The sequence below is a fragment of the Argopecten irradians genome, chromosome 12 (genome assembly GCF_041381155.1).
Source record: "Argopecten irradians isolate NY chromosome 12, Ai_NY, whole genome shotgun sequence".
Taxonomy (NCBI): Eukaryota; Metazoa; Mollusca; class Bivalvia; order Pectinida; family Pectinidae; genus Argopecten; species Argopecten irradians.
This window is the reverse complement of record NC_091145.1, coordinates 1,635,439-1,650,816: the sequence shown is the minus strand read 5'-3', so window position 1 is coordinate 1,650,816 and position 15,378 is coordinate 1,635,439. Positions and strand designations below refer to the sequence as shown.

Below are 15,378 nucleotides of genomic sequence, written 5' to 3'. Positions count from 1 at the left end.
AGTACCAAGCAACTGCCCCACATGGAATTCAAACTCGCGACCCAAAGGTGTGGGCTTGTGTTAAATATGTTGTGACATCTTAACAACTCGGCCACTGCGGCCCCCAATTTTGATGAAATATAAAAACATAAACCATACTATCAATATAGTTTTAAATACATTTCCATGTAGTTTCATTTGTTTATGTTTGTTTGGTCCAGCATACTCACAAGCCATGCTGGTCCAAATGTTTAGCCATTTTTTTCAACTTTCGCGATATCTGTATGTGTCTAATTAACACAAAAATGCATATGAAATATTTCGTTTTACTTTTGATGCGTGCAAAATCAGTACTTAATTTCATATAGGACATATAGTGCAGCAGAATTTTTTCGGGATGCAGTTAATTATTTTTGATAGTTCTATCTTGAAGTAAAATTAGAAACTCAAACTTTTCAATGGTGGTATTAGTGTAAAGTAAGTAATTTTTGTAACTGAAGAAAAATACTAAATTGTCTGCTCCTGTTTTTGATAGAGGAAAAAATACCATTTGCCTGACAGCGGTGGAGCATCTTTAAAGATGGATCCCATTTATGGCAAACCCTGAACATATATGTAATCCTATATCATTTAGACAAAAAATAGCAAGTTAACCTGACAGTGAATATCACCAAACTCAACATTTAAGGATGTACTCCTCTGAGAAGTCAAAATTGTCTTGTATTAAACTTTTTTTTCTCATAAAGATTTTTGGAAATAGGAGTTCATACCATAAAAGAAAATGGAAGAAAAAAAATATGTCTGTGTGCTCGTTTTTGAGCTATTGTCACTCAAAGATAGCTAGTTGAGAAAAAATGGATTTTATGGGAATTTTGCTGTTTTGACCATACATACACATGAGACTAAAGCCATAATTTCCTAATGAGGTGTTTGATATGTATGGATATTTGTTGAATTTATTTTCCAGTAGTCTTCTTTAAAAAATACACCAGTTTTGATTAATAAGCCTAATATTTTTTTCTCAGAATAACAACATATGCTATCCCTACCCCTTAATTTTTAGCTACAAAATGCACATTTCAACCATTTTTGCCAAATTTAACCCTTTTTAGAAAAAGTTCTGGTATTTAACTTTTGCTAATATTTTGCATATCAATAAAGAAAGGGTTGTTCTTTCTAAATCAGGCGGAAAAATGAGGGGTCCGTGTGCTTACTTTTTTGCCCCATTTGAATATTTGTTATTTTACATTATTTTAGAGTAAAAATAAAAGTGCTCAAATTACCATTAAATGTAAAAATAAAGTGACAAAAGTGTATGATTTCACACATTAATGCTCAATATGTTAATTACTACAAACCTAGTAAAGATTTACAGCAAAAATTAGCTCCATACAGCTAAAAATGCTGGCACAGCGATGATTTAAGTAAAAACAATTTCAGTAAAAAATGGTAAAACTGTGGCTCTAATCAAAGCAAAAAAAGACACAAAATTACGAAATGGCCGCCAAGTGGGCCATTTCTTAAAATCCCTGTATAAAAAATCTACTAAAAATAGAAATTTAATTTTTTGACAAAATTTACAAATGTCAACTTGCTACAGATATTGATAAATTGTATTTGAAAATCTCATAACTTCTTTGATCTTTGTTGAAACGAGACTTCAACGGGACTGAAACCTCAAAAGAATACATCCTTAAAGCTGTCAATTTTATAAAATTACACTTGATCTCATTCATATCCCTACATGTAAATGTTACAACTCAAAAGACCAGAATGATTATGTTGTTTTGTTGAAGAAAGGCATTCAGTGTAATAATTAAAACACATATATGTTTCAATAGTATGTTACACTGAGTGCCTAGTATCTAATTTATAATTTTGATATAATTCTACACACATTTTTAATAAGGCTTTCATTTAGATAAACTAAAACATGAAAAAAAAAACAACAAGAGGCCCATGGGCCTTTACGGTCATCTGACTCATGGCACAAAACAACAAAGTCACAGTATAAAGTAGTGGTTAACAATTAATATAAATAGTACAAGGAACTCCTTAGTTGAATATGTAAGTTTCTGAAATAGGTAAATGTCATTTGTTGAACAAACTCGGTTGCCCTTCATCCATATATGGTTGTAACCCATTCAAGGATTAATATAAGGAGTCAGATTTTAAAGCCAAATTTCAGCTAAGCTCCCAGTTTGGACCTCCGCCGTACTATCCCCATGGGTCTTAGCCTGGTCCTTTATAAAATATGATTGTCCTCACCTAAAGTTCCCCCTTCTGAATGAATTAAAACCCCTTTAGACCAATTTTTCATTGAGATCTGAAATGAACCCCAACACAGGAAGTGGGCCAGCAGCCATCTTGAAATACCAAAATTTTTACGAAAATGTTTGCATGTTGTTCGGCATCAATTAAAACCCCTATAGACCAATTTTCATTAAGATCAGAGACTGAAACCTTAAAACAGGAAGTGGGCTAGAGGCCATCTTGGAATACCATAATCTTTACGAAAATGTTTGCACGTTGTTCGGCATCAATTAAAACCCCTATAGACCAATTTTCATTGAGATCAGAGAGTGAAACCTGAAAACAGGAAGTGGGCCAGCTAAAAGTAAGAAAATTTGCCCTTTTGGGGCCCCACCCCTCAGCCCCTAGAGGTCGGACCAGGCTCATTTATATAAAATATGATTGTCCTTCCCCAATGATGTTTAACACCAAATATAAATGAAATCCATCCAAGGATGAAGGAGGAGTAGGATTTTAAAGCTTAAAATAAGAAAGTTTGCCCTTTTGGGGCCCCATCCCTCAGCCCCTAGGGGTCGGACCAGGCTCATTTATATAAAACATGATTGTCCTTGCCCAATGATGTTTCACACTAAATATAAATGAAATCCATCCAAGGATGAAGGAGGAGTAGAATTTTAAAGCTTAAAATAAGATAATTTGCCCTTTTGGGGCCCCACCCCTCAGCCCCTAGGGGTCGGACCAGGCTCATTTATATAAAATATGAATGTCCTTACCTAATGATGTTTCACACTAAATATGGATGAAATCCATCAAAGGATGAAGGAGGAGTAGGAATTTAAAGCTAAAATAAGAAAATTTGCCCTTTTGGGGCCACACCCCTCAGCCCCTAGGGGTTGGACCAGGCTCATTTATATAAAATATGATTTTCCTTCCCCAATGATGTTTCAAACCAAATATGGATGAAATCCATCCAAGGATGAAGGAGGAGTAGGATTTTAAAGCTAAAATTAAGAAAATTTGCCCTTTTGGTGCCCCACCTCTCAGCCCCTAGGGGTCGGACCAGGCTCATTTATCTAAAATATGATTGTCGTTCCCTAATGAAGTTTCACACCAAATATGGATGAAATCCATCCAAAAAATAAAGGAGGAGTAGGATTTTAAAGCTAAAATTAAGAAAATTTGCCCGTTTGGGGCCCCGCCCCTCTGACCCTAGGGGTCGGACCAAGCTCATTTATATAAGATATGATTGTCCTTCCCTAATAAAGTTTCACACCAAATATGGATGAAATCCATCAAAGGATGAAGGAGGAGTAGGATTTTAAAGATTAAAATAAGAAAATTTGCCCTTTTGGTGCCCCACCTCTCAGCCCCTAGGGGTCGGACCAGGCTCATTTATATAAAATATGATTGTCCTTCCCCAATGATGTTTCAAACCAAATATGGATGAAATCCATCAAAGAATGTAGGAGGAGTAGGCTTTTGTATAAATAGTCTTACGCACGACGCACGGCGGACGGCGCACGACGACGGACGAAACGCTATGACAATAGGTCATCCTGACCTTCGGTCAGATGACCTAAAAATCAAAGACTTGTTTCATAAAAGTTCAAATGAAATAAAAACTCATTTAAGATTATGTACTACAATTTTGGATCTATGATAAATTGTATGGTGTTTTTGCTTTTGTACACATTCTTCAACTGCAGGTAATTATGATAATTATAATTATTGCTTTTTTATTTATAAACAAACAGACTGACACCTTCTCTGTTTGATACTTCTAGCGTTGCACATATTTATTACATTAAGTGTCTACGTATGTACAAATATAAATAATTTCTAATCTAAAACTAATTTTAACTACACACCATTTTTAACTATCAGGCCTTTCGCAGAAATAACTAATGGAAAATACTCACGGATAAGGCTAATGTTCCTTAATTGTCCCACATGTTTAATAACAAGTTATCTCAAATTAAAGAAAAATCCAAAACATAACCGAACATTCCTTGAAATTGTGTAAAATACCGATTCCTCCATCTTAAAAAGCGATCATCCACCCCTTGGAACAACTGATTTTTATGATAGACCACCTATACCCGGTGTGTATTGAATTATTGCTAGAAGCCTAGAAACCATCTTTATAATAAGACCGCAACTCTCTGCGTGGCCAAAGGCAGCATAGAACTTCATGTGTAGATCAAAGCTCTACTAACCATAACATGTGTGTGAGCATATAGACTCCAATACATTCCAGTACCCACTGGACTTTGAAATTGTGTCCCGCAGGAAAAGTCTTGTGCCTCCATGTAGGAAGCAATGTTTTAATTTTGGTTATCAGCACAAAGAGATTTGAATTTTTCTCTGTAGACAAAACGTGTCATCAGCATACACCTTGAAATTACTGTAAGTAGTTTTAGATAACTACACAAAGATAAGAACGACGCCCATATATGCACTGGTCAAAACGACCGGTACATTGTAGTCTGTGAGTTGTCGAGCTCACTACACTATCAGCCATAACGTCATGAATCTTCTTGCCAAAGATGACGGCACATAGATTCCCGGACGTTTTTGGTACATGGCATATTGCTAAGTTTTCTGCCTTTGAGAGAAACAAGACCTAAACTATTCCAGTTGTATATATTTATTTCTGATCTGTATATGACAATTGTCGACATATTGCTAACCGCAAAATATCCATCAATAGTGTTGAGGTATTGCTTTTAAATAATTCAATGATCGGACTACAAGTTTAAACAATTTTTATCTCATTCTGAGATTATAATCCTTACTATATGTACATTTTTTTACATGTAGCTGTGCTCTTCTGAGGCTTTGCTTTGAATACATATTAGAATCCTAGCCCTGCTGAATAACTGACATTCAATACATAACAAAAACATTTCTACTTTCACTTTATGCAAAAAGATTTCTGTGACTGCCGCTTCATACATCTCAGCATCATTTTCTGTTGCCAGATGGTAGTGTCACATAATTACATAAAACAGATTAAGATAAGATTTAGGACAAAATTAAATGTAGGATTCTGTTAACAATCCCTTTTGAAGGTTTATCTTTCACTGATGCTTTTATTATGAATTTTTCAAAATGGATATATAGTTTGCAATAACGTGAGAGTGTGACTTTGACTATATGGTCTTACATAACGCTGGATCTTACGTATTGTGATTTCTGTTTCCTGTTTACGAGAAAGTTTTCCAACTCTACACTAGGTACTGTATATGTATGAATGATTTACATAAAATACGCTATCGAGACATCTCTACCACAAGAGTTCGCTTTGCAAACGGGTCTTCTGTCTGTTCGAGCTGTGCTCTCTAAAAATTGATTTTGAATAAAATGAATTGTGACACCGTCTGGTTGGCTTTCACAGAAACTCATGTTCTGTATATATATATATGGTCAAGTGCCCTAAATTCATCAGGGACCTGTTTTCATCATGTTTACAATTTTGCTTATATCTCGAAGAACTATCACATGATTTCATAAAGAATGTCGTCTACCAAAGCAGATTTGATCAAGGAAGATTTACACATGTCTTGCTTATAAAAGGGAGTGTGTGTTATAACCAAGTGATTTTATAAAAACGATGTAGCAATATACCCCAAAATGAAGGTATTTTAAAAACTTTAAAACCCTACCATCAGCATTTGAGTGTCCATGTGCACTGATCAGCAGTATGTCAACCATTATCGGAAGACACATGTCTGATCATATGATTCATAGCCTAGATTTTGGGTTATTACAAATTATTTTGGCAATTCAACTTACCCAAAATTTTTGGTGTGGTACTGTTGAAAACATAACGTTAATGTAAACAGAGGTGTTCGCCACGTTCCATGACAAAGAGGTTTAAAGACTTAAAATTGATGTAGCAACAAGAAATGCTCAGCTTAAAGATGATCTCACAAGTGCCTGCTGTCGAATTATGGCGATCCCGTACCCATTCAAACTCGTACCCAAACAAACTCGTACCCACATTTGGCGAACTCGTACCCAAACATGGCGAACCCGTACCCAAGTTTGGCGAACCCATACCCATGAGAAAATAACGATGTATAAACAGCGCTGTTAAACCAAGATTTATTCCATACATTAGTTATAGTTGATTATAAATATGATATATTTGTGATATAACAAAAATTAACCTGTGTTTTCTTGCCAAAAACCCACATTATTTATACGGCAGCAACAATTCAAGACGCAACCCATTTTTTTCTCAATCTTTATTGTTTCTCTATTGAATGTCTGTTTTCGTTTATTCAAGGATCTATAAGGCTTTGGTTTTTATTTGACTTCCTCCTTTGATTAAAAACAACGATCTATTTTGTTTCATTGGATTTTTTTTTACAAGACAGTCAAACAAAAAGGAAATCAGATTTTAAAATCATTGAACATTTGCCGTGTGAAATCACAAAGGGCACGAAAAATGATTTTGAATAATACGTAACTTTTACACAAAATTATTACAGATGTCATACCTTATAAAAATATATCAAAGTGCATGTGTATGTTAATATAACATTACTGTTTAATGTATTGTAGTGTATTTGTAATTTTGAAAAGTAGCATGTTACCAGATATTTTATGATTTTACCAGGTATTGGAATATATCAACGTTGACTCAATTATGCATTATTTAGGCCAGTGATATATTGAATCAGATACACAGAAGAAATTAAGATTAATACATGTAATTAATTTAAAAAAAAAAACACAACGAAACTTGATAGGTACGGGTTAGCCAATCATGGGTACGAGCTCGCCAAATATTTTGGGTACGACTTCGCCAATTTTGGGTACGAGTTGGTGGGTACGAGTTGGAATGGGTACGGGTTAACTATACCCCCCTGCTGTCACCCAACGACCGGCGGGTAGAAATCTTCTGTATCACGCTAAATTGATTGATAGACAACTTGTTGTACAAGTAAGACAATATATTACATATTTGTGTTGAAAAAAAGGTACATCTTATTTCTTGCTGGTTTGTTGATATCTGAGAGGATTTGATTACACTGACGAATATTGGTCCTTCAAGGGTATGCTAAATTGTTCGATCATTTTGCAGGAGGTACATATGTATGATTGTTTTAAATCTACCTTCATTTTAGCTGTCACAAATCTTAGCAGTTAGGCCTACTGTATATCTGTATAGCTCTGGCAGTCATACAGTATCCAGTACTGTATCAATATTCTATATTAAGGCTATACAGGTCTGTACTGTAGATCTAACAGATCTTACAACAACAACGTCAATGGCAATATTTAAAGCGCGAACACACACAACACAATCTAAGAATTTTACAACACTAGTATAATTTGGTGTGTTTCACGATGGTATTTTACAAAATCCATCGATCAATTAGCTAGATGTCAGATAGGCCTACGTCCAACACTTTCACTTACCAGCAGTCGAGCACCTGTTAGCCCTCTGTGGCAGCCATTACAGTTTACCTTAGTGACGTCAGCGCCATCTTTGTGGACATAAAAAAAAGTTTTTTTTTGAGATCGCCAACATTTGAAGACTAGGGTGTTACATAGTTTTATCTTAAGTTAATTAAAATCTTATTTGATATGGGAGAGTCGATTCAACACCTGATTAATTTAAATATGCATTAACGTCAAATCTCGCAGCTCGTCACGTGACCCAACCCTTTACACATCGGCGACACGACCATCCGGTTGTAGTTTGCTTCTGGACAGAACATCAAGTCGCAGTTTCCCGTTTAACTGCGTTTAGCCTGATTGGGGGATACAGTCAAACGTATCTGCCATCATGGGAAGTAAGTATTTTTCGGTTGATTTGGTTCAGAAATATGTCAAATCATCTATTTTCAATAAATACTTCGTTGAAATTTAAAAAACCGGTCATACCGGTGAGTGATGCATACGTGGCTACTTTTATAGAATATGTTGTTCGATTGTCACGACTTCTGATGCAACTCGTGGCGAATGAATTGATGTTGACATTTATTTGATCTTTTTCTCTTTCAGTCAAATTTTTAGAATTCGTTAAGCCGTTTTGTGCGGTTCTGCCAGAAATCGCCAAGCCTGATCGAAAGGTAGACAATTTAAAATACAATGCTATTTTTACTGTAACGCGTAACGTGTCATAAGGAAGTTCTAGAATGACAAAATATTATAACAATACATTAGATCGAATATTATTTTATTCCAAAGTTTGATGTTTACTCCCTTGTTTTAGTTTAATCCTTAATTTGACGTACAATACTGTAATTTTTATGGCATTGTGTTTGGAGGTCTTGACAGATTAACATATTGGACACGTCTAATGAAGAAAATCAAAGAATTTGTAAAAACTGTGTATTGTGGCTTGATTGAGATTTAACAGAAGTGTTCATTAGCTTATCTCATTCCTGTTACAGATTCAGTTCAGGGAGAAAGTATTATGGACAGCCATCACTTTATTCATCTTTCTTGTATGCTGTCAGGTAAGTGTTTCCCATTTTTTTGTATGATAAAGATTGAAATCATAAATTATAAAAATGGTTTTTTTTAATGATTCTGATTATACTAAATATATTAAAATATAATTGTGAATATAACTAAATGAGAACAAAATATTAGCAAATTACATCCTATTGTGACAAGATAGTATGTGCATTAACATTTTGCTTCCCCTGACTGTCAGATGAATGTATTTGAAATTAATTCTATCTTATGCAGATCCCCCTATTTGGAATTATGTCGTCGGATTCAGCCGATCCATTCTATTGGATGAGAGTAATTCTTGCCTCCAACAGAGGTAAAATATTAAAAATCTTGATTAAAGTTTTTGAGAAACATTTATCTTTGTCTTTAGAAATGTTGCTGAAACAAGAATTTCCATACTAACTAAATTGTATTAGTAATAAATGCTGAACAATGCTTTTGCATTATACAAATGTTCTGATTCTCGATGCTTGTCAGATGTTCAAAATAAATGTGATTATAAATTCTAAGTCTTCTTATTGTAACGATATGGTTAAAGTACAGATCTTCATAGTGGTATAGTAACTTTAGTAAGTATTTGTAATTTAATCAGATTGCGTTTTACAACTTTCTTAATTGTGTTGATAAAACAAAAAATATGCTTTTCTTATAATCTTTTCTTTGTAAAGGAACCTTGATGGAACTCGGTATCTCACCCATTGTGACATCTGGATTAATCATGCAGCTGTTGGCTGGAGCAAAAATTATTGAAGTTGGTGATACCCCAAAAGATAGAGCTCTCTTTAATGGTGCTCAGAAATGTAAGTTTTAACAACTTTGTAAATTACATATAACTCAACCAAATATTTAAATTTTAAGTGACATTAATTGATTTGATTTGGGGAAAAAAGGATTTTACAGAATTACAAGTAAAGTTTGTTTTAAACTCCTGAATAGTAAGTGTCTATATATGAATGTTAGATTGAATTGATTTTGCAGTGTTTGGTATGGTGATCACTGTGGGACAGGCCATTGTGTATGTAATGACAGGGATGTATGGAGACCCTTCTGACATCGGCATGGGCGTCTGCATGCTCATCATTATTCAGGTAAGTAAAGCAATCCTATAAAATAATCCCTCACACCCCTCTACATAACAATCTTAAGATATTCCTTTGACTCAACAGTTTTAAAGGGTATAGTGATTGAACAGTTTCAAAGGGTATGGTGATTCACAATGATTATTTTACTTTTATTCTTTACTAGTAACTACAAGATAATTCTAGTAGAGTTTGTATTAATTGCCCACATATTTCTCCCTCTATATGGTATTGAAAATGTTGTTGTTTTTACTTTCTAGTTGTTCGTAGCTGGATTGATTGTACTGCTGCTTGATGAACTGCTCCAGAAAGGATACGGTTTGGGCTCTGGTATCTCATTGTTCATTGCCACAAACATCTGTGAAACTATTGTATGGAAAGCTTTCAGTCCTGCTACAGTCAACACTGGTAGAGGTAAGTCATCAATATCTATTAAAAAACTTCTCAACCCTTGTATGCAAAGAAAAGTAGGGTTCATCAGATATTTTTTCATTTATGATAGGAAGAGGAAGAACCCAGCTGTCAATTAAATAATAACTGTACAGTATTGATGTCATAAATTGGATTAATGTCAGGTTTACCTTTTAATGTTTGATCTGTTTTGCCTCCAGGCACTGAGTTTGAAGGAGCCGTGATTGCTTTGTGTCACCTGCTGGCCACCAGAAGTGACAAAGTACGTGCCCTCAGGGAAGCTGTCAACAGACAGAATCTGCCTAACTTGATGAACCTGCTGGCTACTGTGTTTGTGTTTGGAGTCGTTATTTACTTCCAGGTAGGAATTGATTGTCATTTCAAAGGTGTCATATTTTCATTCATTATACATTTTTATTTTGAATTTCAAAGTCAAATATATATTATAGTAAATAAACAATTCATTTTATATGTTATTTTTTAAAACATTTAATTTAGATATCAACACACTGACTCTTTTTACTAGTTTTGAAACCAAATTAGTTATACTACAGAATTTATATTCATGCTTTTATATCCGTGTATTTCAGGGATTCCGTGTAGATCTGCCAATCAAGTCAGCTCGCTACCGTGGACAACAGAGTTCTTACCCAATCAAGTTGTTCTACACTTCCAATATTCCCATTATTTTGCAGTCAGCCCTTGTATCCAATCTTTATGTCATCTCTCAGGTAATTCTCTCTCTATTTATTTACCTACTATGTTAATTCTAATAAAAAATCTACCATTAATTGGTGTGAAAATTCATTTAAGTATATATGTAAAAATAATATATATAGATATTATTTTCAATTTATATTGGATTATGATTCTTTTTAAATTTGATAATTTAAAAACTCAATTTTGTTTTTTTTATATTGCAGATGTTGGCTACAAAATTTAGTGGAAATTTCTTTGTGAATTTATTGGGAGTTTGGGCTGTAAGTATATTGAATTCCATGAAATTTGATAATTGAAAGATATAAATCCATTTACTTTTGAAAGATTGAAATATGAAAAGTCTTAAAATCATGATATTTCACTTAAATGCAATTTATGCAGTAAACTTATGTTTAATTTTGTTCAAAAGAAGAGAGAAAAGGAAGATGAGAGTATTTGTGTATTTGTCCCAGAATGAAATGCTACATTTGTTTGATTACAGGATGTTGGAGGTGGCGGCCCAGCCAGATCCTACCCTGTTGGAGGTCTTTGCTATTATCTGTCCCCGCCAGAGACATTTTCACATATAGCAGAGGATCCCATACACGCAGTATTATACATCATCTTTATGTTGGGATCCTGCGCATTTTTCTCCAAGACGTGGATTGATGTATCTGGATCAAGTGCAAAAGATGTAAGTGACGTTCAAAGCAGGATTCTTATCAAATCATCAAAAATATTAAAAGCATGCTTGTCAACCATTGAATTATCATTCTCTGGAAACAATTTTTACAATTGTATATATTGAAATTGGTTTCAAGAAATGACCATACACACAAAATGCCAGATAATTGAGATATTCAATGTTTAATGCAAGTTCTAGATTACTCCAATTCCAATTGTTGAAATCTTTGTTGTTCTTTCGGCTGCACAATTATTTGAGTGAAACTAGTATAAATCCTAGAAAACTCATCTTTCACATTGATTTTATTTTCAGGTTGCCAAACAGCTTAAAGATCAACAGATGGTGATGAGAGGACACCGAGACAAGTCCATGATTCACGAGCTGAACCGATACATCCCTACAGCTGCTGCTTTTGGTGGTCTGTGTATAGGAGCCCTGTCAGTTCTAGCTGATTTCCTTGGTAAGTTATCTAGAGAACATATTTCTGTTGACAATTATTGTCTTGCTACCACTTGAGGATTTTCTGACTCGACCAACTACTTTGTAATTGTAAAATTATCACTTATTTAAAGCCAAGTCATCAGAGTTGCAGCATTTTTATCTAGTAAAACCCACCATATTGAACCCAGTAAGCTCCCCTCACCCTTTTAAAGGCCTCCATTTTAGTTGTTCAGGCATAAATAAATCTACACAAAGCTATAGATTTGCAATACTTTTGTCTTTTTAGCACCTTTTTCAATTTTTTTTTTTTTTCTTTTTAATTTTTTTAATGACCTTGGCGCTTATTGTGTCGAAAATAGTATGTGTATGCGACTTTGATTGTAACTGATCTTGCCCTTGTGTGTTACAGGAGCCATTGGTAGTGGAACTGGAATCTTGCTGGCTGTCACCATTATTTATCAGTACTTTGAAATTTTCGTGAAGGAGCAAAGTGAAATGGGAGGAATGAGCACATTGTTGTTCTAAGTAAATCGACGTTTTAATAATAAACTCAGAATGTGTTGAGTATCTACATGGGCAGCATGTAGAGACAAGCTACCATCACATAGCTATGGTGTCAACATCATTATTGTTTGTGTCTAATAGGAGCATCATGACGCCATATTTTGAACATTTCGTCCAGGATGTTATATCTGGTACTTAAATGATCTGTGTTAAGTTATAAACTGAAGCCAAGTTTTAAAAGTTCCCCTATTTGTAGCTTTAAAAACTTATTGTTTCAGAAAAAATAAGATGTAATAGTACATGACTATTAAGTTAAGCTAGAAGATAAAATGTGAAAAGAATATTTATATAGTTTGGCAGCTTAACACTTGCAAGAATGCATTTGATGGTGATTACTTGCCTGCATTATAAAAAAAATAATATATTAGAAACGCAAACAATCACAGTTATCTACAATAAGTAGAAACCTCAATATTAATTCTGTTTTTATTTGAAAACAGATATATAGACTGGTAGTTTTTTAATAAAAAATTAAAAATTAGTCATTTAATATTTATATTGTACTCATCAAGGACAACATTGAACTCTCTCCTATCTGCTCTGGGTTTTGGTCACTTGTGTTGAGAATGTGAAGATTGTAAGAGACTGTGAAAATGGAGGTTGTTTTACCTGTTCAACATTAAATGTCCTCTTGATGTTGAGATGTTGTTTGTCTTTTTATCATTTCAAGATTTTATATATATCAGATGAATCGTGAAACAATCTAAGACAGTTAATCAAAAAATCAAAAATAAAGTAAATTTTGATAACATTATCTGTGATTGGCTAAGCGAGACAGCTTTAGACTTGTTTCATGGTCTATGGATATGATCTTGATCAATCTAATTTTACTTATTAAGCATTGTACTTCAGGGTGTCCTCTGAAATAATTCCTACATCATTAGGATTATATAACAGACAATTTAACTGTTCCTGATGCTTCAATAAACACAGGTTATACCTCTAGGATGTGGGTTCGAACCCCATGTGGGGCAGTTGCCCGGTACTGACTGCTGGTTTGTAGTTTTTCTCCAGATACTCTGGCTAGCCTTTCCTCCACCAACAAACCTGGCACATCCTAACATGACCCTGGCTCTTAATAGGCCGTTAAAACTTATAAATAAAACTTCACACACAGGAATTTTTTTAACATTTCGGTCTTCCGCTTGTGTTTTCATTCTTTACGAATTTGTTTTCTTTGTCTTCTTGTACATCTATTGGAAATGCTATATATTGTGACTCACAGTTGGTACAATCCAGATCCATATAACCTCTCCGTTCAATATCTTTTATGATATCCCATGCCATAAGGGGTCACATTCTTGTGACCATTATACCACCTGTCTACAGATCAAAAGCATTTTCTACGCCTTGCTGCATCAATCAAAAACGCCATTTCATGCCTGTATACATACATTTAGCTTTTTTGTGCAAAATGACCATATGTACACAAAATAATTCTGACAGCTTTTTCAAATTATTTCCTAAATATCATTGAAATTCAATTTAGAGGCTCTGGAGGCAGCTCTCAAAAGGTTATCCGAACGTGACCCCTAGTGGGAATGTCGCTGGTAAGGATCTTGGTGTACCAGACATCTAGCTGTCATAATATCTAAGTCTGGTGTCGGGGCCACAGTATCTATCCGTCATAATATCTAAGTCTGGTGGTGGGGCCAGAGTATCTATCTGTCATAATATCTAAGTCTGGTGTCGGGGCCAGAGTATCTATCTGTCATAATATCTAAGTCTGGTGTCGGAGCCACAGTATCTATCTGTCATAATATCTAAGTCTGGTGTCGGGACCACAATATCTATCTGTCATAATATCTAAGTCTGGTGTCGGGGCCAGAGTATCTATCTGTCATAATGTCTAAGTCTGGTGTCAGAGCCACAGTATCTATCTGTCATAATATCTAAGTCTGGTGTCGGGGCCACAGTATCTATCCGTCTTAATATCTAAGTCTGGTATCGGGACCACAGTGTCTATCTGTCATAATATCTAAGTCTGGTGTCGGGACCACAGTATCTATCTGTTATAATATCTAAGTCTGGTGTCGGGACCACAGTATCTATCTGTCATAATATCTAAGTCTGGTGTCGGAGCCACAGTATCTATCTGTCATAATATCTAAGTCTGGTGTCGGGGCCACAGTATCTATCTGTCATAATATCTAAGTCTGGTGTCGGGGCCAGAGTATCTATCTGTCATAATATCTAAGTCTGGTGTCGGAGCCACAGTATCTATCTGTTATAATATCTAAGTCTGGTGTCGGAGCCACAGTATCTAGCTGTTATAATATCTAAGTGTGGTGTCGGAGCCACAGTATCTATCCGTCATAATATCTAAGTCTGGTGTCGGAGCCACAGTATCTATCTGTCATAATATCTAAGTCTGGTGTCGGGGCCACAGTATCTATCCGTCATAATATCTAAGTCTGGTGGTGGGGCCAGAGTATCTATCTGTCATGATATCTAAGTCTGGTGTCGGGACCACAGTATCTATCTGTTATAATATCTAAGTCTGGTGTCGGGGCCAGAGTATCTATCTGTCATAATATCTAAGTCTGGTGTCGGGGCCAGAGTATCTATCTGTCATAATATCTAAGTCTGGTGTCGGGGCCAGAGTATCTATCTGTCATAATATCTAAGTCAGGTGTCGGAGCCACAGTATCTAGCTGTTATAATATCTAAGTCTGGTGTCGGAGCCACAGTATCTATCTGTCATAATATCTAAGTCTGGTATCGGGACCACAGTATCTATCTGTCATAATATCTAAGTCTGGTGTCGGGGCCAGAGTATCTATCTGTCAT

The 15,378-nt window shown here is 35.0% G+C and overlaps 2 protein-coding genes across 3 annotated transcripts in view; one reads left to right on the top strand and one right to left on the bottom strand.

Moving 5' to 3' along the window:
* Positions 1 to 7,772, bottom strand: part of LOC138336129 (synaptotagmin-1-like) — a 44,589-nt gene extending 36,817 nt beyond the window's left edge. For both annotated transcript variants that reach the window (XM_069285443.1, XM_069285444.1), the window contains exon 1: positions 7,663 to 7,772. The gene's annotated coding sequence lies outside the window, so the exon portion shown is untranslated. The remainder of the gene's footprint in view (positions 1 to 7,662) is intronic.
* A 131-nt stretch (positions 7,773 to 7,903) lies between these two features.
* On the top strand, positions 7,904 to 13,229 carry LOC138336127 (protein transport protein Sec61 subunit alpha). The gene is made up of 13 exons (XM_069285441.1): positions 7,904 to 8,039; positions 8,251 to 8,318; positions 8,643 to 8,708; positions 8,944 to 9,022; positions 9,378 to 9,509; positions 9,688 to 9,797; positions 10,049 to 10,202; positions 10,400 to 10,560; positions 10,790 to 10,930; positions 11,123 to 11,179; positions 11,401 to 11,592; positions 11,896 to 12,043; positions 12,434 to 13,229. The coding sequence occupies exons 1-13, from the start codon at positions 8,033 to 8,035 to the stop codon at positions 12,547 to 12,549; spliced, it is 1,431 nt and encodes a 476-aa protein (XP_069141542.1). The 5' UTR covers positions 7,904 to 8,032; the 3' UTR covers positions 12,550 to 13,229.
* Positions 13,230 to 15,378: the final 2,149 nt, after the last annotated feature.